At 41.1% G+C, this 18986-nt stretch overlaps 4 protein-coding genes across 5 annotated transcripts; all 4 read right to left on the bottom strand.

Annotated features, from left to right (window-relative positions):
• Positions 1 to 25: 25 nt before the first annotated feature.
• polr1f (RNA polymerase I subunit F) lies at positions 26 to 3608 on the bottom strand. The gene is made up of 4 exons (XM_018667943.2): positions 3271 to 3608; positions 1958 to 2099; positions 1467 to 1675; positions 26 to 1256 (listed from the first exon to the last, which is right to left on the bottom strand). The coding sequence occupies exons 1-4, from the start codon at positions 3570 to 3572 to the stop codon at positions 761 to 763; spliced, it is 1149 nt and encodes a 382-aa protein (XP_018523459.1). The 5' UTR covers positions 3573 to 3608; the 3' UTR covers positions 26 to 760.
• A 1628-nt stretch (positions 3609 to 5236) lies between these two features.
• LOC108876772 (transmembrane protein 196) lies at positions 5237 to 11731 on the bottom strand. 2 transcript variants are annotated; one of them, XM_018666506.2, is made up of 5 exons: positions 11259 to 11731; positions 9145 to 9201; positions 7081 to 7207; positions 6147 to 6265; positions 5237 to 6029 (listed from the first exon to the last, which is right to left on the bottom strand). In XM_018666506.2, exons 1-5 carry the CDS (start codon positions 11421 to 11423, stop codon positions 5958 to 5960), a joined length of 540 nt encoding a protein of 179 aa, XP_018522022.1. In that variant the 5' UTR covers positions 11424 to 11731; the 3' UTR covers positions 5237 to 5957. The 2 variants fall into 2 exon arrangements, with proteins under 2 accessions (XP_018522022.1, XP_050934426.1); XM_051078469.1 differs by lacking the exon at positions 11259 to 11731 and adding an exon at positions 11084 to 11184.
• Positions 11732 to 14209: 2478 nt separating this feature from the next.
• Positions 14210 to 15272, bottom strand: LOC108876746 (4-galactosyl-N-acetylglucosaminide 3-alpha-L-fucosyltransferase 9-like). Its single transcript, XM_018666458.1, is given in 2 exon segments — positions 14210 to 14449; positions 14451 to 15272. Coding segments are annotated over 2 exon segments (1062 nt in total).
• Positions 15273 to 16674: 1402 nt separating this feature from the next.
• Positions 16675 to 17650, bottom strand: LOC108876755 (4-galactosyl-N-acetylglucosaminide 3-alpha-L-fucosyltransferase 9-like). Its single transcript, XM_018666465.2, is given in 2 exon segments — positions 16675 to 17181; positions 17183 to 17650. Coding segments are annotated over 2 exon segments (975 nt in total).
• Positions 17651 to 18986: the final 1336 nt, after the last annotated feature.

The raw sequence follows: 18986 nt of genomic DNA on the forward strand, positions 1-18986 counted from the left end.
AAGAAAAGGAAGCTGTGCAAACACATCAAAATATAGAGATCTTTAATTGGGAGGAAAACTGATTTAATTTCTATTTCTTTTTGGTTCACAGTCCAAAAAAGACAACACAACTTCCCGTGATAACTGTCCACACAACACTAGAGGAAGTCAGTACAAAACTACACACAATTTATCATTGCAGTGTATGATGCATACTGTTATACTGACTGAATATTGTGAATATGAGGTGGTAAAAAATAACCCTGTCCTTGCTGCTTTTACAAAGACATTCCTTTTAAAGACTTCACAGAGGTACAAGAGGCAAAAGAACACATTTTTTGAACTGGGTTTGGCAGTCTCTGTTGTTTCTTTTGTCCCATTTGGCTCCACAACTCTAAGGAAAAAACCTGCCCTTGCTCCACTCACAGCCAGAGGCTGACAAGGTTTCACTCTTGTATTTTTGTGTCTGAGTGCAGATGTATGAAGCTGTTTTGCGCCCCCATCAGGTAGTGTAACGGAATTGCAATCCAGTAAGGACTAACGAGTCAAGTCTGCATCTGATGTGATTTTGCACAAGCTACAAAATGAGACTGCAGAAAGGCTGCTACTGCCTGGCCCTCTGTTGTAAATGATTTAAGAGGAGCTTAACCAACACGCTTGCTAAAAATTGTGTTTAATCTTTAAGGCACGTCAGTGTATTTCCCTGTCATAAACATGGTAGGTATCTCCTCAATTATTCTCCACAATTCACCTGATTTCCAAACAGAATACGATCCGTTTTTCAGGCAAACTGCTCAATGTTGCTTTTCCTCTTCTTCTTGGATTTTGGTGGTTCAGGATCTTCACTAAAACCAGATGTGACATCGCTACCAGTTTCATGTTTCCTCTTTTTGCTTGGCTTGTCGCTGACGTAGCCGCTCGAGTCGCTCCCGTGGACCTCCATGGGAGAGAGCTCGACCTCCTCCTGCTCTTCTTTCACGCCTTTCTCCTTCTTCTTTTTCTTCTTCTTCTTCTTCTCCTCACCAGCTTCGTTGCCGTTTGCCTCATCCGTCGTTCCGTTCAGCTCTGGGGTTGTGCTACTGTTCTGTTGGCAGGAGGGCATTACCTCGTCTTCTCTCTCCTCCTCTTTGATTTTGTCTTTCTTCTTTTTCTTCTTTTTCTTAGGGGTGTCGCCAGGAGACTCCTCTGTGGTTTCTGGGTTCGGCTCTGCTCCATCTATCTGCTCTGCAGGGACGCTCGATTCTGAGCTCTCACCCATAGCCATCAGCTCTTGGACCCTGAGACGCACAAACACAGAAACACAAAAATCATTTAAGGGTCAAACCACACCTTGGAAATGTCCTCTGCAAAACCTTTTACAACTGATGCAAGACAAACTTAAAAAGACTGTGTAAACGAACCAGAGGAAGAAAGTGAGAGAGAGAGAGAGAGAGAGAGAGAGATGTCTTTTCTCCCCATCCCTCCTCCAACCACCGTGACACACTTGCCTGGTCCTGTCCAGTCGACCTCTGATCAGCAGCACCCCTGCGGCATCTGCATCCAGTGCGGTCACCTCAAACTCCAGCTCTGCTCCGATCCTCGGCCCCGCGTCCCTCCAGGTTTCCACAGAGACCAGGTTTGGTTTGGGGATGCTGGCATTGAAACAGCCGTGCACCAGGCAGCCCACGTGGCTTACTCCTAACTTATTCACTTTACCCTGGGAACAGGGAAACGGTAAAGTGTTTTGATTGTGTTTCCTTGGGGCTGGCGTTGTCTTTTACCAGCCATACCAGTTAGACAAAAAGTTTGAAAAGTATTAATAAGCCCCAGGAAATTATGTAGAGTCTCTTACAGTAATTATCTTGTCATATTGTCAGTAATGTGTGTAATTTTTGTTTCCTGTTTATCTGATTCTGAGACAAATACATTATTGCACAGTGTCAGTGATGATTATCTATGGATGACAGGGTCTGCCAAATGCTACAAATGTAAACCTCACCAGCAGTTTTTGTCCTTTTTTGGGCTGAAACAGGATAAAGTTGGCCTCTACGTCCATGTGGATGTAGCCGCTGTCGTCGTAGATGTTTCCGTGCTGGCCCACTATCCTGATGTTGTCATAAGCTAAAGGCACTCCTTTCAGACTGCATGAGACAAATACGGCCAGTTGTGGGATAGAAACCGTTTGATTCAGTGCAACATGATATGATGAACATTTGTAAGAGGCTGTGTCACACTTCTGCTCCACCTGACACCAACAGATAGCAGACAAAGCATTCTTTTTGGCACATAATTACAACTGAGTGCAGGTCTGTCGTCTAATGCTGAGCCAATTAGTTCTGAATTAAGATGACAAAGCGTTAACAGACTCAGATATTTTGGTTATTAATCAATCATCATTTATTGTGAAAAACACTTACTGACTGCAGCTTTCTTTTGATTACTGTAAAGAGAATATCTTATAGTTTTGTACAAAACAAGCTACCTGAGGATCTTTCAATACTTTCTGACATTTACAGACTGAACAATTCATCATAAAACCTTAACAGACTGTTGTATACTGTAGTTGCAGCTCTAATGCCATCCTCACCTCCTTACTAAGACTGCTGTTTCTCAGGCTTGCTCCTGCCATTGTACTGCAGATTTCCATCTCTCCCTGCTCGACCCAAGTTTGAGTAGCCAAAATAAATGGATTTATTCACTAGGACCAAGAGGAAGCCTGAGACCGTTAGACTGCTCTTGTGTTTAGTTATCCCCAGGTGGTGGTGGACAGTAACAAATACTGTACTTAAGGACAATTTTGAGGAACATATATTTTACTTAAGTGTGTCAGTTTTGTGCTACTTTATACATCTCACCACTACATTTCAGAGGCAAATATTGTAATGCATACCCTGTTACATTCATTTAACAGCTATAGCAACACTATATAGACACTACTCGGTATTTAGAAGCTCAAATCTTTACATGCTAATATGATCAGTGCATGAACAAACGTTACATTTTGCAGACAAAACTTTTACTTGTAGCGGACTACGTATCAGGTAAGTGTCTTGATATCTGTCCGATAATGGATCCAGACATATGTTACATGCGCTGCTACGGAGTTAACCGTCATTTACAAGACAGACAATAGTTAAACAAACACACTACGAACAGGTTTGACCTTACACGACGTTAGAAATGCTTTACAGTCGTCTATTTGCGTGTTTATACACATTAATGGTGGTTGTGTCGTGTGCTACAACAGAGCTGTCGACATAAGCTGGAACATGTTGTTTCATATAAAAGAAAAGGTGTTTTTTGTGTTACTACCTCTGGGAGAACTTGAGTAGCTCGGCCTCCAGCTCCGTCTGTATACCTGTCCTCTTCTTGTTCAGGTATACGGGCGGTAAGGCGATGTGTCTCCGATGCGTGTTCATGACCAGACACGAGTACGGAGCTGACAGCAGTTCGGAGGCGGCGGCGAAAGACGGGATAGAGCACGGGACCGCACCCGCATCTCTGCCCGGTACGGAGGACAGCTCGGCCGGTTGGACTTGGTCGCAGGCGGCGGGGGTTTCACCAGACATTTTCACATGTTTTGGGTCGTCTTCAGCATGCTCGAAGTTCGCCATGCCGTTTAAGGGGAGCGGAAGACCGATAATGGGCGACTTCCGCTTTCAGGTTGTTAAACGTTAGCAAACATTTGTTTATGGTGACGCCTGCTGGCCGGGAGGTGGAATTACAGCCTAGGAAATGTCTAAAACAGTGGTAAAAGTTTGTGTCCTGCATTAAATCCTGCATAATTATTTATTTATTTTTGTTTTGTTTTTTAACCACAAAATTGTGTTGTTGTATATGGTCCAGATAGTTTTTCTTTATTTAAACAATACATTTAGCACATACTGATAGATCAGTTTGGAAGAAAAATATGCACTATCTGCACTAACAGCAGTCATCAGATAGAAGTAAAAGATAATAATAATAATAATGATTTCTCCTGAAATTGAATGTAGTATAAGTCTCCTTAATAGAAATGCTCAAGTAAAGCACCAAAGTCTCAGAAGAATCATTAACTGTTTTCTTAGCCATGTTATATGCAATGTGCATGACAACTCTGCAGAATGCAGCTGTTTGTCTGATAAGAGACGTTCATTGATTCTGTATCCTGTTCTTACCTGCAATGGCACATTAAGATCATTAAGGTGACCTGAGGTGTCAATTAGTGCAGCTACAGTGCGCGCAGACGCACACATACACACATGCATCGACAAGAGTACTCACGTACACACAGAGGCTAAGCTAGTGTTACTGTTTTCTGACAGAGCAGCACCACAGGAGGTCACATGACTCAGCATTTCACACACACACACACACACACACACACACACACACACGCACACACACACAGAGACACATGGGCATTGCAGATCTGGTGCTCTCTGGGGCGCCATGGCCCACTCCTGTCTGTTGTCACGGTGATAAATAGTGACGTGGTTTCTTAGTCAGCAAGAGCTCCCAGTGGCTTCTGCTGCTGTGGGCCCTAGTTAATACACACACACACACACACACACACACACACCACACACACACACACACACACACACACAGTGTAGACAAACACCATAATTAGGTATTGAGCAGTGTTATGTTGTCAGAGCAATTGTATATCTCCATAAGAGGTCACAGCTGTGTCTGTGTGCATATGACATATATATAAATATATTTTTTGAATTGCTGTTTCTCCTTTTGCTTTGTGAAGCATTTTATACCTCCAGGTTTGAGAGGCCATAAAAAAGATTTGCTTCATCGCTTAACTTTTACAATGAGTGTGTGAACCTTGAGCAGAGCCAACAGCATCAGCTGTGTTAAACTGTGGTCCCACAGGAGTCCAGTGGCCTCCTAAATCCTGCCCTGCATTGATTATGTTGACAGTGTGGTGTGCAGGTTGTCAGTGTGTGATACTCTGCTTGGTTTTCAAGATTAACTACAGGTGTCTATTGAAAAATAAACATTTAGTGTATTGATTATTGTGCTCTAATGTGGAAATACCTGCATACTGACAGAAACACATACGCAGCACATATGCACTCAGAGACACCACACACACCCACACATTTCACTTCTGAATAAAGCTATCAGTCTTGTTCAGTGTGATTAAATGGGCTCAATCTGCATATTTTGAGATCATAACGCCAAACTTGTCTGTGTTTCTGCCAGTTAATCTATCAAATATATTAGAGAACTGCACAAAATTCCAATGAAATAATCCATACTAGATAAAAACCATCACTCAGATTTGTCATACTTTATTTGAATTCACTTTTATAAGAAGCATTTATAAAAATATGTCTGATTTATAGATACGACTAGGTTCCTGATATACAAGCATGGATATACAGTACAGTGCATTGGGCATCACTGTATTTTCATGCCAAAGCATTCCATTATCAGATGATACATACAGTTTACTGTGAGCTATCTCAACATTTTGCATTCCATGAACCCATAACAAGATGGAGAGAGAGAGAGAGAGAGAGAATAAGAACGTTGAGACGGAAATAGCAGTAGCTCTTCAAAACAAGTGAATCAGCTGCATGCTTGGTTTGTGCTCATCACTTTGAGCCATCTGATTGGATAAAATCTATCCCTCCTGCTCATTAGCTTAAAGGTCAGATGATGTCACACGTGACGTTTGTCACCTGAATTGTCACCCAAATGGCAGCCCTCCGTCCTGGCTTTGAGTTGAACGAGGGGGGGGGGTTGAACCCATGTTTGCATAATTATTCAGAAATTCACAAACGCCTCTCTCTTGCAGACAAAATGTCCTTTTCTTGCCCCCGATGGTGGACAAAAGGGGAGAGACTTGGATTTGCTCCCTGCATACAGAATATTAGTTACTGTGTATTTCGCAGGATATGTTGAAGAAGGTACATGCTACATTTTGTCTGTTGACAGCAGCCGATTCACGGCCACTGTTTCTGTGTCAGAGTGTGGAGTTCGCCTTCGGTGATGTGTCGTCACGGTGATGCTGCAGTGTGTCCATTATAGGAGATCTGAGGAATACCGTTGCTGGAGTTGTCCAGGATCTCCTGTTAGGAGGGAGGACATACAAGCACACTTGACTTAGCATGTAACATTCATGCAATATTCAACATATGTTGGAGCTGCAGGTCACTGTTGCCACTGTTGGTGCTACGTTCTCCTACTTTCTCAGTCATCTCATGGGAGTGGTGCAGTGAGTGTTCCCTCTCCAGGAACATCCTCTGCTGCTCAGAGCTGGCCAGGCGACAGGTCAGCCATGTGGATAAGGTACATGATGAGATCCCTGGCAAAAGGGAGACCAGCTGGTGAAACAATGGAGGAATTCTTAATTTTAAAGGAAGAGTAACTTTCCCATCTTTAGTATTCCATTGTTTTTTTTAATGGTAGAGAGGTAAGGGGAATTGATTTTAGAGGAGACCCAGAAGAAAGTTGAGATTTGATCAGCAGGGTAACATTTGACCCAAGGCTGAATTACCACTCAGGAATAGTGGGCAACTACCAAGTTCTTCAGGGGTCCTGAAAGCAATGAGTTGTCTGTGCTGCAATTAGATTTTGTTAATATTAATGATATTGGTTATATGCAATGCTAATCTGTTAGGACAGATGAGAAAGATCACAGGATCTCCAGTCCATTGTTTTAATAAGTGGTTGTTTTGAATGGTTTATTTTCATGTACACAGCTTTTGAAGGATAAGGCCAGGTTTTCTTTGTTCAGAGAGAGTGTGTGATCCACGTGAACTGGCCTCCTGTATACAGTCTCAGCACTTTAACTTGTAAAATATACAACCCTAGTGGATTAATTCTGCTAAATGTGATGTACAGACAGCGTAGTAGTGAAAAGGTGGGGCTGAGGTGACTGTGATTCATTATGTGAAATAGTTTTGGGACAATTAAAGTCCTGACGTGTCAAAACATGTTTCATATTAAACTTTAATGATCTTTCTTTAATGTATATTTCTTCTGGACACTTTAACAAAGACATATTTTAGCAACGTTCATATATTTTGATAGCATACACACATGCACACTCATACACATGAACTTTTTTTTTTTTTTTTTGCATCATGGTTTGTTGTGTTGTGTAGTTGGTTTGTTTACCCAGACACGCCAGAGTCATGGCCGCCAGATGGATCGAGTCCCGTCGTTTGTTCAGTGCCCGAACAAACTGGAAGTTGAGGATGCCACCGATCAGACCACAGATACAGCACGCTGAAAACAGGATCATCTGAGGGACACATAAACACACACACACACACACACACAGAGGGAGAGAGAGAGAGAGAATAGTTTATGTTAATGCAAACGACAGAATTGATATCCTATCAACAAAACTGTAAACAAACTGACAAAACTGTGATGAGATGGGAGATATACAAACTACTATTGAGCCTCCATCCCCATCATTCTGCTGTTCTGGACGACAGCTGCTGCGATGAGTAATGTGTATCAGTCAAAATAAATCTCATTTCCTATTAGAAAATTGGATTGCGCTCAAAGCATGCGGTCTCTTCCAGAAATACTGCGCAGCTTGTAAATATGCTTGCATCACTCACTTTCTGTATTTGTGCTTGTGTGGGTGTCAAGCGGGTTGGTGAGATTTTTACTGTCAGTTTTTAATCTGGTCACATTAGTTTTTCTTATTATTGTCACTAACTGGAAAACTTGAACCCAGTATGAGAATCTGATTGTTCCTCCAGCAGGATCTGATGGGAAAAATGATTGCTGTTACTTTACTTTGCAATCAGAATAATAAAATCCAATCGATTCACTTCTACTCCCCATTGATTGTGTATGCATGCGTGTGTGTATTGTTTCTGGAGTGCAGGTTTTCTTTCATTGCTCCCAGTGCAGATGCCTTTAGTGCCTTTAACTGCATGGAAAAGGGCATCTCCAATTTCAGTCATTATCCAGTGAAGTGTGGAAAGCGACTGGCAGGAGTCCGGAGCCAAACCAACCTAATGCAATCATCACCCCACAGGCAGACATAAAGAGAGGGGATGGAAGGAGATTGAGGAGGGGAAGATGGAACGTGGCAGAGCATCGGAACGACCGGGAGGGTGAGACCGAACAGGGAAGTTATAGAGATGGATGAGAGTGATGAAAATGGGGGGAAAATGCATGAGGAGGAAAATGGCAGCAAAGACAATAGGCAGGGAGAGGGGATGGATGGATGGATAGGGTGAGGCAGAGGGAGAGAAAGGTTGAGGGTTGTCTCTGTTACAGCAGACTGTGCTGACACTGATCCATCATTAGTGCCCTCCCCTCGGGAGACAGAGGCAGTTGGAGAGGAACACGGGGACTCGGAGTCGCTGAGAGACTGCGAGGGCGATCACTGAGCAAGAGGGATGGAGAGAGTGACAGAAAGAGAAGAGGAGAGGTGACTGCCTGTCTCCTCTGGTTTCCTCAGACGTCTCTTTGGGAGCGCACTGTATACACATGCTCAGAGGACAACACACACACATGCACACACACCTTTGGATGTTGACAGGATTAGACAGTCTTTAATAGTAAACTTCGAAGGTTTTTTTTTAGTGAATATTAACAGCACTTTGTGTATAAAATAAATCATGTTTCTAAGGAAAAACCCACAGATTTTCACTATATAATAATAAATAATTATTTGGATTTAATTTTCATTTGAATCTTGTTGCTTTGGCATCATAGAGTCTGAAACAGAGGACACTACAGTCTGTAATGGATGAAAGTGCCTCAAAACTCATCAGTTAGTTGGTCCCTCACTTAATCTGAGCAGGACTGTTTGAGGTTAACACAGCCAAGAGCATCAGCTTCAAGCAAAAAAAACTGAGAAGGCGGCGAAAGTAAAATAAAAAAACAGGCAGAGGGACAAAATAATGTGCTCCAAATTTCCCCCTTTTCCAGCCCTTGTGCTAAGCTAAGCTAACCATCTGCTAGCTGTTGCCTAATATGTACCACACAGATACGAGAGTGGTGTCAATATTATTATCTAACTCTTGGAGAGAAAGCGATAAACCATATTTCTAAAAATCTCGAACTACTCCTTTAAAATACTTTCACTACCTCATGCAGGAATATGCTGTGTATAGAGAGAGACCACAGTCTTATTGAAGAAGAACAGAAGACAACAAAATAGGATACTGGGTCTTAGGGAAACAAAACAACTAAATATATACAAGTACTCACAATAAGACCTGTCCTCTTTCGAGCACACAGCACTCCACACATCCCACAGACCAGAAACTGGAAGGAGAGAAAACAACAAATGAATAAATGTCCCAAAGTTCTAGTTAGTTTTTCACTGAGAAAATTGCTGGTTAAGAAATGATATGAAGTCTAAAATATTTTTTCATCTCTTTTTCCTTCCTGTCTTGACAACAGGAAGGGTGAATGTATTCTTTACACTCGGTTATTCGGATGCAATTTTCTCCCTCTAAAAATAGAGTGTGGGCTTCTAGCAGGAAGCCATATTGTCCTGTATGTCAGTGATTCAGACTGAACTGGAACAGCACAGCGGTGTATTATGCTGCCAGAGTATGCTTACAAGTGGGACAGCTCAGTGGGCTGTGGAGCTGCGTTGTGTTATTTGCTGAAAGTTGTTGGAAGCTGTGGCGGTGTGTATGTGTGTGTGTGTGTGTTTGTGTGGGTGTGATGTCACAGCTTGATTTCTTCACATTTCCAATCTCAGCATCAGTTACAGTGCCTGCTGCAGTTTAAAAGTCAATGATGGAAATTTGGAAGCACCTGAAAATCACCATACTTTCAAGGTCCGCTTATTTCCATATTCGCTCTGGAGCTTTCAGCCCGGTCTGATGGCCTTCATCAGTGAGTGGATATTACACTGTGATTTTTTTTTCAAGCTACCTTTCTTATTTGTATTGTAAGATTAACATTATTTAATCCTTTTATCTGTATCTGTGACATTTGAAGGTATAATACAACACACAGCCTCTGAATTTTAAGGTTGTAACCTTCAAGATGGAAGAATTTCAAGAACTGATTGGGTCTTTTGTTTTAGAAATTGGACACTTAAATTTGTTCTTGCTCGGCACAACTATTAAAATAACTATTGGAGGAGTCTCATATGTGAAGAAACCCCTTCATAACTTCAGCAAAAGTCATGGAAATGCACTGAAAGTTAAGATTCAGTCCACACTGGGTGGGTGGGTGGGTGGGTGGAGGGCAATGTTTTCAATCACCGTTAATGACTCCAAGGTACTGACAGGTGATCTAAACCTCAGGGTAATCATGACATGAGTTTAGCTGACTCAGCAGACAGCGCTCAACAGCTGTGAGGTTGAACACACAAACGTCACATCACTAATACATCTCCCTCTCTCTGGCTCCCTGCACTCTCAGATTTTTACACACACTGTTGAAGTCTTTTAGACGCTCCAAACTTTGCAGAAAATCGGATACAGATATGTCTCTTTATGATTCATTTCCCTGAGCTGCAGGCACTTAGAGCAATTCTCAGCAATAGAAATACAGACTGTGTTTCCCCCGCTGGAGGAGCAGTCATAGTAAAGCAGCTGATTCAAGGTTAATTATGGCTACCAAAAATGTCAGGAACTCAACTTCTCACCATTGAGTGGCAAAATCAAGACAATGAGGGCCGAGAGCGGCACTGCAACACGAGGAGACATATGCAGGAGAGTGAGAGGATGATTGTTTGTAAAAGCTTTGACCCTCCCTGAGCACTGAGCAACAATTTGACCATGAATTAATGAAACCAATCTTCAGCTCCAGGCAGCAAAGAGGCTCCAGATGACTGTGAGAGCATCTCTGACATCTAATGGACAAACACACAAAACCAGAGACAGGACAAGCAAAGCCAAAATTTTTACTATTTACAACAGCCAGGGTATTAATACTGCGAGCCATAACTTCTTAGTGATTGGTGTGAGATAAACAACCAGCAGCATGAACAAGAATCAATTTAATACCTTAGCCCTGCTCAAAACAAAAGCCGTTTATGAGTGTTGGACCATGAGAAAGCCCTGAATTAAAAAACAATTGAACTTCACATTCACGTTATTTTTGTTACGTTTATTTTTATCAAATCAAAAGCTTAGTAGAAGTCTTTAGTCTTATATGAATACATGTGTCTTATTTTAATACTTACAAAGATGAACAGCACACTCTGAATGTATCTCAAAACGCTCCTTACAAAGGTGGGTATGTAAAAGGAGTTTAACCTACATCCCTGGAAATACTTATCCTCACTGGAAGTAAACAAGGTTAAAAAAAAAAAAAAAAAAAAAAAAAAAGTAAAGACAGGAGTTGTTCCCAGGACGTACACAGAGTCCGCTCCAGACCGGGGACGCGTCCCCCTGCTGCGGCTTCTGCTCGCCCCGGACCCGGCTGATGCCCACAGCTCCCAGGACGATGCTCGCCACACCCAGGCCCACCTCCACCACGGACAGCAGGAGCAGGCTCCACAGGATCTTGCGGCTGGAGCACATCCTGCCCCGGGCATCTCTCCAGCTCCAGCAGGAGGAGTGCGGCAGGAGGCGGGCGGAGGGAGGGTGAGAGAGAGAGAGAGAGGGAGCCCGCGCTTCTCCGCGCGTCGAGAAGCGGCGCGGCTCCTACTGCTTCATGCCCGGCTGGGAGAGAAAGGCTGTCCGAAAGAAGTAAGTCCAAGCGGAGTGGAAAGGGTGGATGGAGCTAGCAAAGTAGTAAAGTATTCAAAACTGGAGGAGGGAAATAGCTGGCTCTGCTGTTGGATGTTGTTTGTAAAGAGAGAGCGCTCCGATGAACTTCATCCGCTTGCTGAGAGGGCGTGTGTGTGCCGCCTGGCGCTGTCCAAGGTACTTAAGCACCACCGCAACCACGCACACACACACACACACGTGCACGCGCGCATACACACACACACTCACAGAATGCACACGCGCATGATCCAGGGCCAGGATATTATAATTACTGAGATCACGAGTCGCAGCCTCCGCCCCCACGCGGAAACATTCAAGCCATTTAAGAAGGTATAAATTCAGAGCATAAATAGTTACTTCAGGACAGCTGACAGCACCAGTCCCTCCCTGCTGGAATCAAATGGACCTAACACAGAGACTCTGGATCAGAATAAACTGCGTGAGTTAGTGACAACAAATGAAGCAAAAGGGCAATTGAAAGTGTTTTATATAAAGCAGAAAAACACAAAATATTAAATATCTAAATATTATTAAATATTAAGTAAACAGTGTTGAATATATACATTTTATTAACATATACATATTATTAATATAAAATATATAAATATTAAAATATGAAAGAAGTCTTTACATATTTACTATTAAGATATGAAAATGGCCCCAACTCAGTGCTAAACAGAAAAGTTTTATAGTCTGAGGGTTTGAGCAGATCTCAAGTTTTTTCTAAGTTTTCTCAAGTTTGTTCAAAGTTGTCAGTAGAACCTGACTGCTTCTGCATCATCCAAAACAAAGCAATAAAAATGCACAAGCATAGAACAGGGGCAGAACTTTAATTTAGGTTGCTTACAATGAATACCAAGTCACTGGCCTACTATGTAGATATACAAGATTGCTTTTATAATTACTGGATTTAAAAAAATGCATTTCCAGTTCAGTTGTAAACTGTTACCTGCACCTTTCAGAGCAGCAACACATTCAGTCTCCTCTCAAGACTCCAGGAAAAAGATGGATCTGAGCTATATACAGTTCAAATAACTGGAATGTGTGGTGAGACCTCTGTGTTTTCACCTTTTTATTGTCAAAAAATGATTATCATCATTACATCCCACCTTTCCTCTTCCAGCAAGCACACACAACTGGAAATGAACGATTAGCATGTCATGCTCTAGAGGTCTATGTTCCTGTTTCAGACTCAGTGTTTATATGTAACCACAAACTGACATCATTTCTAGCTCCCCTGTTTCCTTCATTCCCAGCCTCACCTGAAGGAAATTTCAATGTAATTATATTAACTTATTGATGCTGAAATTAGATCATGATAATCAGCTGGAATCTTTATTCTTTATCATTGCAGAAATAATTAAAGCCAGCTGGGACATTGTGAGTCATCACTCTCATTCACAGATGTCAGTTTTGTACTGTGTAGGTGTAGATTACACTTAAATGTGAAAATAAATACAATAAATAAATGACTGTGTGGGTCTGCATATATATATTTTGTTAAGAAATTATTCTAAGTTATTATTATTAGTAGTATTATCATTATAAACCATTTGGTAATTAGTGTGAAGCATTTCCAGTATATTCTCTTTATAAACTAAATTGCTACAAGAGGGTGTAGCTAATGAACACTGTTGTGTGATTAAATTGAATTTAATATTGAAAAAAGTTACACACACTCTCTTTCATGAGTCATGGTGGGTTTAATGAGATTTTTGTATTTTTCACTGTGTTTATCATCTTGCCAGCGATCACTTTCACACTGATGGAACTGTTCTGATGAACCTTTTGATTTCATGAATTAACTGTTCACAAATGATGTGGTATTAAAGGGTTCTTTCACCCAAATAATAATGTTAAAAACATATTTAAATATGACATATAACAAAAATGATCTGTGTGGTGAAATAGCTCTAAACATAAGTATTAATTTTTTTGTGTGTGAATGAGCACTTTAATGCTGATAATGGGCACATGATCACACTAGCATCTGAAGACAGTCAATTTCAACAGATTTTCACTTTCTAACTTTAAAACATGATTCACTGGTGTTTTTAAAAACTTGGCTATTTGCTGTGTCCTGTGGAAATAGACAGACCATTGTCTTGTAGATGTCATGACGTCTACACGTAGTGTCTCAGTCTCCATCTCTTCTTTGTACAAGTGAGTAAATATGTGCTGGCTTTGGTCACAAGTTACAAAGTCTTCACACAACAACACAACATCATTTTAATATTTACTGTATTTCTTTTGCTAATTAACAAAAGTAACATTTACAAATGTCATCACTGACTGTGTTTAGTATGCACATTAGTGTCCCAGTTTTGTCCCATCACCATCTCAGCTATAATGTTCTTTACCAACAATGAATTCTGGATGAGGTGTTTACATGCTACACAGTGAACTGGTTTCTATCAGAGTACTGTATTCCAGGTAGCATATCCAGCTTTCTGAAACCTGACTGTATTACACACCAATCATCCCTGTCCAGTGGAAAATCATATATCCTCATATTTGTCATTTCCTAAAGACAATACAATAGTGAGTACTCTTCTGTAGCATGACCATCACAGTGGTACAGTATATAAATAAAAATATCACAGTAAGAACCACTTGTACAAATCAGGTACAACCCTGTACTCTTTGTTCATGCCTATGTGACGACAGGCCTGGCAGATAGCATGTGTAAACTCATGTCTCTCTTCAGTAAGATGAGGTCTGGCAGTATAGAATTTCTGCCAGTTAAAGTACTTTAAATAAGTCTCATTATCCTTATCCAGCTTGAGGAGGAACTTAGCCAGTGTCATGGCGTTAGGGAAATCATTTATATGGATGAAAGGAAGTGCCTGGGGCAAAATTCTCATAGTTCTTTCTAGGTGGGCCCAAAACTATCGGCACAGTGCCAGCTGCAAGAGGACCGTTGAATGTCTCTGTAATATAATCTCTGTGAATTGAATCTTCGAAGGAAAGGTAGAATTTGCAGCTGCTAATATTGCGGAAGTAGTTCTCACCCTTCAAACTCTCAGCAGAGGTTCTGTAAATGACATCCACCCTCACATGCTTTACAAGCTCCCTGTAGTACGTGTATCTCTCCCCTGAGTTTGTCTTGAGGTCACTGTCACCAACGATCCAGCAAAGCAATCGTTCTTTCTTTGGTAGCACAAAATCTTCATCTACTTCCTTCTTGACGGTCAGTTTCCAACGAACATGGATGTCTGCATCTTTCCTGTAGCTCAAGGTTAAATTAAAAAGGCCTTCAATTCCTGCTATTCTGCGTGTGTTGGTGGGTGAGTCCATGTTGAACCAGACCCATTGCTGAAATCGGGGTCTTGGCAAGGCAGGAAGGTTAGAGAGGTCATCTTGGATAGCTCTGTGAAATATCAAAACTGCCTGGGCTCTGGGGTATAAAGACCTGTCGTCCGTGAGGTGGCAGCTGTCGATGTTGAAAAACCTCTTACAGTCTCGAAAGTCAAACATTTTGTTTTCAGGCCAGAACCACAGCAGCATGATAGGCTTGTTGGTCTGGTGTGTTGGGGCGGAATAACATTTTGGAGATGGCAATGACATATAGTACATTATAAACAGGACTACGACTCCAGCCAGTGCCAGAGCCACTGTCAGGATGGCTCGTAAAAAAGGAAAAATGGGAGAGGATGCCATTTTAAAACTGCAAGGAAAGAAGAACCATTTATCATAACCACTTGGCAACACATTTCTACATCCAAGATCAATTTTAAAACCTCATAGAAGTTATCACACTGAGGTTAAGAGTCCAACTAAATATTAAATCAAAAGCAGCAGTGATAAGTCATTCAAGAGTTCATAATCTTAAGGTTGTCTTTAAAAAAAATTTAAAACAGTATAACCAGATGTAGCATGAAAAGTCAAATGAATGGTCATGCAATGTTTGTTTGGATCCAAATGCACCACAAAATGTTCCTCCTCTAAAAAGTGGTGGCAAATGATAATTTTCAAAGCAGAAAAGTATAAAGCAGCTGGAAAGTATGGACTAATACCTGCTCGTCCCTTGGAGCTGGAAATGCGTAGAGGTGTAGAGTGTGTAGGTCTTCTACAGGATCCAGATTGACACTGAGGGGTTGGACAAGTACAACTCATGGTGGCTTTCCTCCCAACCCTTCGTAGGTTAACCCCTCCACATGTGACATTTGACTGATGCCCCGCCTTCTCATTAGCCTAACCAATAGTCGTTCAAGCATTTGAAACGTTGTGGACAACAATGGATTTTCATAAAGATTGTGTAACTGGTAGTAATTTGTTTGGAAAAAAATTCAAATGGAAACATGCAAAATCAGCCTCAGAAGTGCATCTACAACAAGTGGAAAGACAAAGGCAGACAATAAAAAACATGAAATCAATCACTCCACACTGGAAGCTCCATCTTTATTCATGTACAGCTATGTTGATTTGCTCAAATGGAAAAAATGCCAAATAAAACAATGGTAAAAATACCTTTGAAATGACCAAAAACTGACTGGCATAACCATATTTGAAAATTAAGTAACTTTAAAATAATCAAAATAACCTTGCCCCCGTAACATTCATAAAAGAAGCAGTTTCAGCCAGAATCACACATACACATAACAAATCACCAAGTACATTTGCATCACCAGCCATCTTCCTTGGCTCTAACACCAACCTTTTGTCTCTGCTGTCGTGTATGTACGACAGCAGATGTATGTAATAAGCATTTACCACGAAAGATGAATCACAGCAAACATTGGACAAGGAAGGCATCTTTGTCGTCATGTCACATGGTCCTACTGAATTATATGAGCAATGAACAGACACCTGAAAGGACGACCAGAAGGATGTTTGTATTCTTGTGTAAACACTTCAGTGCATATGGTAGCCTGAGGTGGTGCTGGATGTTGTTTTCCTTACACATCATTAATTAATCAATTAATTCATTGTTTAGTTGGTAAAATGTCAGAAAACTGCAGAAAAAAATCACAAAAAATCACATAACACCAAAATTGTAAATAAGTAAAAAGGTATTCCGTTGCCTAGTCATCTATTAGCCATTATCAAATGATTGTGGTTTTCATGAAAAATACCACCCATAAAGGTCATTAACGACATGGTAATCCTTGTCTCTTGACATGTGGTCACAGGCGAGGCAGACCGGCTGAATGAATTCATTGTAGGTTGACAGAAGATGAGGACTGGCTGTGTAGTACTTTCTCCACTCAAAGTAATGCATGTACGCTTCATCGTTCATGTCCAAGTGGTGCAGAAACTCTGCCAGTGATTTGGCATCAGGGAAATCATTTATGTGAATGAAAGAATCGGAGGGAAGGAACTGCTCGTAGTTTTCTCTTGATGGACCCAAAACCACAGGGACTGTCCCTGCCACCAGGGGCCCGTTTACCTTCTCTGTGATGTAGTCTCTGTGGATCGAATTCTCAAATGACAGGTAAAACTTACAACTAGCAATGGTTGAGTAATACTCATCGTAACTTAACCTCTTCCCTGTATAAGCAATACCGTAGACATGGATCTTTATGTGTTCAGGACAGTTGGTGGTAATATTTCTCTCTTGTAGCTGCTCCAGTAGCTGGGTGTTTGTTACTGACAATCCAACACACCAGTTTGTCTTTCTTGGGGAGAACAAAGTCATCTTTCAGAACTGTTTTCCTGATTAACAGCTCATTCCTCACTGTGATGTCAGCATCTCGTCTGTAGCTCAGTGTTAAGTTGAACAGGTTTTCCAAACCTGGTTTTTTCGCTGTGTTCCTCGGAGATTCCACATTGAACCAAATCCACCTCTGAAAAGGTGGACGTGGCTCCTGAGGCATGTTTTTCAAATTCCATTGTATATTTTTATGGTAGAAAATGACTCCCTGTGCTTTGCTGTACATGGATCTGTTGTCTGTCAGCAGGCAGCTGTCAATGTTGAAGTAGGTAAGGCAGGCTTTGAAATCGAACTTCACACCAATAGGCCAGAACCACAGCAGGACTATGGGCTTTTCAGTGGGTTCAATGCCTTCATAAGTTTTTTCCTCAGCTAATGTAGCCATGGATGGACAAACAGGAGATGGTGGCTCAAAATACAGATTGAATACAAGAACAGAGCTGACAAGGCCAAGAACAACTATCTCGGCTAGATACAAAGTTTTACTGGAGGTTGCCGTAATCATCTGTGGAAGCAGAAGAAGAAACCGATGTGATCTCTTGGATAACTGCATCATGAGCTGCAGTAATTCAACAGATCATTTACTAAACCCAAAAAGTGATTGTCCAATCATAGTTTTGCACAGCAGGCCTATCAAAAGTTGGATTTCCCGACACATTGAAGTACATTGTTAGCCTAGCACTGTTAGTGAAAACATCAGGAATGAATTAAACTGGGTTTATCTCTTTTAGCTCTAATACAAATATAACATAAATCTAACATTCAATCATTAGGATGTTTGGCTAGTAGGTAACTAGCTTACTACCCCTATTCATAACCTTGGCCAAGGGGCATCTCATGCTACATCTTTTTGTGAGGTTACAGGTTATGTTAAACAAAAGCCTACTTACAATAGAACATCCACAGTATTTCATAATTGTGTGGTAACCTATCGCAGTTTAACCTTCACTGTTGCCAACTTAATAATTTTCTTGCTAGATTTAGTGACTTTTAAGACCTCTGAGAAATGTCTGCGATAAAAACAATCATCAGCTTCCCAGTAGTGTAGTGTAGTCTAGTGTAGTGTAGTGTTGACTGACATTGAGAACAAGAAATAAGTGTTAAATAATTAAATAAAACATAGATGATACAACAGCAGCCTTGAAAAATATATAATCATAATAACTACTGATAAAGCTTAGTTAGACTTTGTTTAGTATGATGTTTTTTTCAGTAGTAAATACAGAAGTTACACTGTGAAGTCACTAATGTGACTAATTAGTTTGTGCTGTCATCACAACACCTTCAACCTTTATGTTTAGGTAGAATTATTAAGATAAGATTAAGTTGCATGCAGAACAGCAGCTGTAGATTCTAATGCTATTCAATACAAAAATGTCTATGATTTAGAAATGTATCATGACAGTCAGTCCACTTAATCTGTTAATCTTTAGAGTAATCAAGATTATCATTAAAAAACACGCTCACCTTTCCGTAGAGTATAAGGGCTAGATGTATCTTGCTCGTATTCTGGTACACACAAATGCAATCAGTTTTCAAAGAAACGTGCTGTATGACAACATGGCTATGATTTATCTTCGTCCTTACTTTTCCCCATGCAGAAGCCACCCACGGGGATCACCGGTGACACCGCGGCGCATGTTTATTTCAAATTACCGTAACTCCTCGCTACTTCCTGCAATCATTCAAACTGCCCCTGAAAGCTGGGAAACGGGGCTTTC

Source organism: Lates calcarifer, linkage group LG3 (assembly GCF_001640805.2).
Source record: "Lates calcarifer isolate ASB-BC8 linkage group LG3, TLL_Latcal_v3, whole genome shotgun sequence".
Taxonomy (NCBI): Eukaryota; Metazoa; Chordata; class Actinopteri; family Centropomidae; genus Lates; species Lates calcarifer.

Coding starts and splice junctions, on each gene's coding strand:
- polr1f (XM_018667943.2), bottom strand. CDS start 3,572: ATGGCGAACTTCGAGCATGCTGAAGACGACCCAAAACATGTGAAAATG. Junction 2,100..3,270: donor CTACTCAAGTTCTCCCAGAG/GTAGTAACACAA, acceptor TGTCTCATGCAG/TCTGAAAGGAGTGCCTTTAG. Junction 1,257..1,466: donor GGTCGACTGGACAGGACCAG/GCAAGTGTGTCA, acceptor TGTGCGTCTCAG/GGTCCAAGAGCTGATGGCTA.
- LOC108876772 (XM_018666506.2), bottom strand. CDS start 11,423: ATGTGCTCCAGCCGCAAGATCCTGTGGAGCCTGCTCCTGCTGTCCGTG. Junction 6,266..7,080: donor CATGACTCTGGCGTGTCTGG/GTAAACAAACCA, acceptor CCCTTTTGCCAG/GGATCTCATCATGTACCTTA. Junction 6,030..6,146: donor CCCATGAGATGACTGAGAAA/GTAGGAGAACGT, acceptor CCCTCCTAACAG/GAGATCCTGGACAACTCCAG.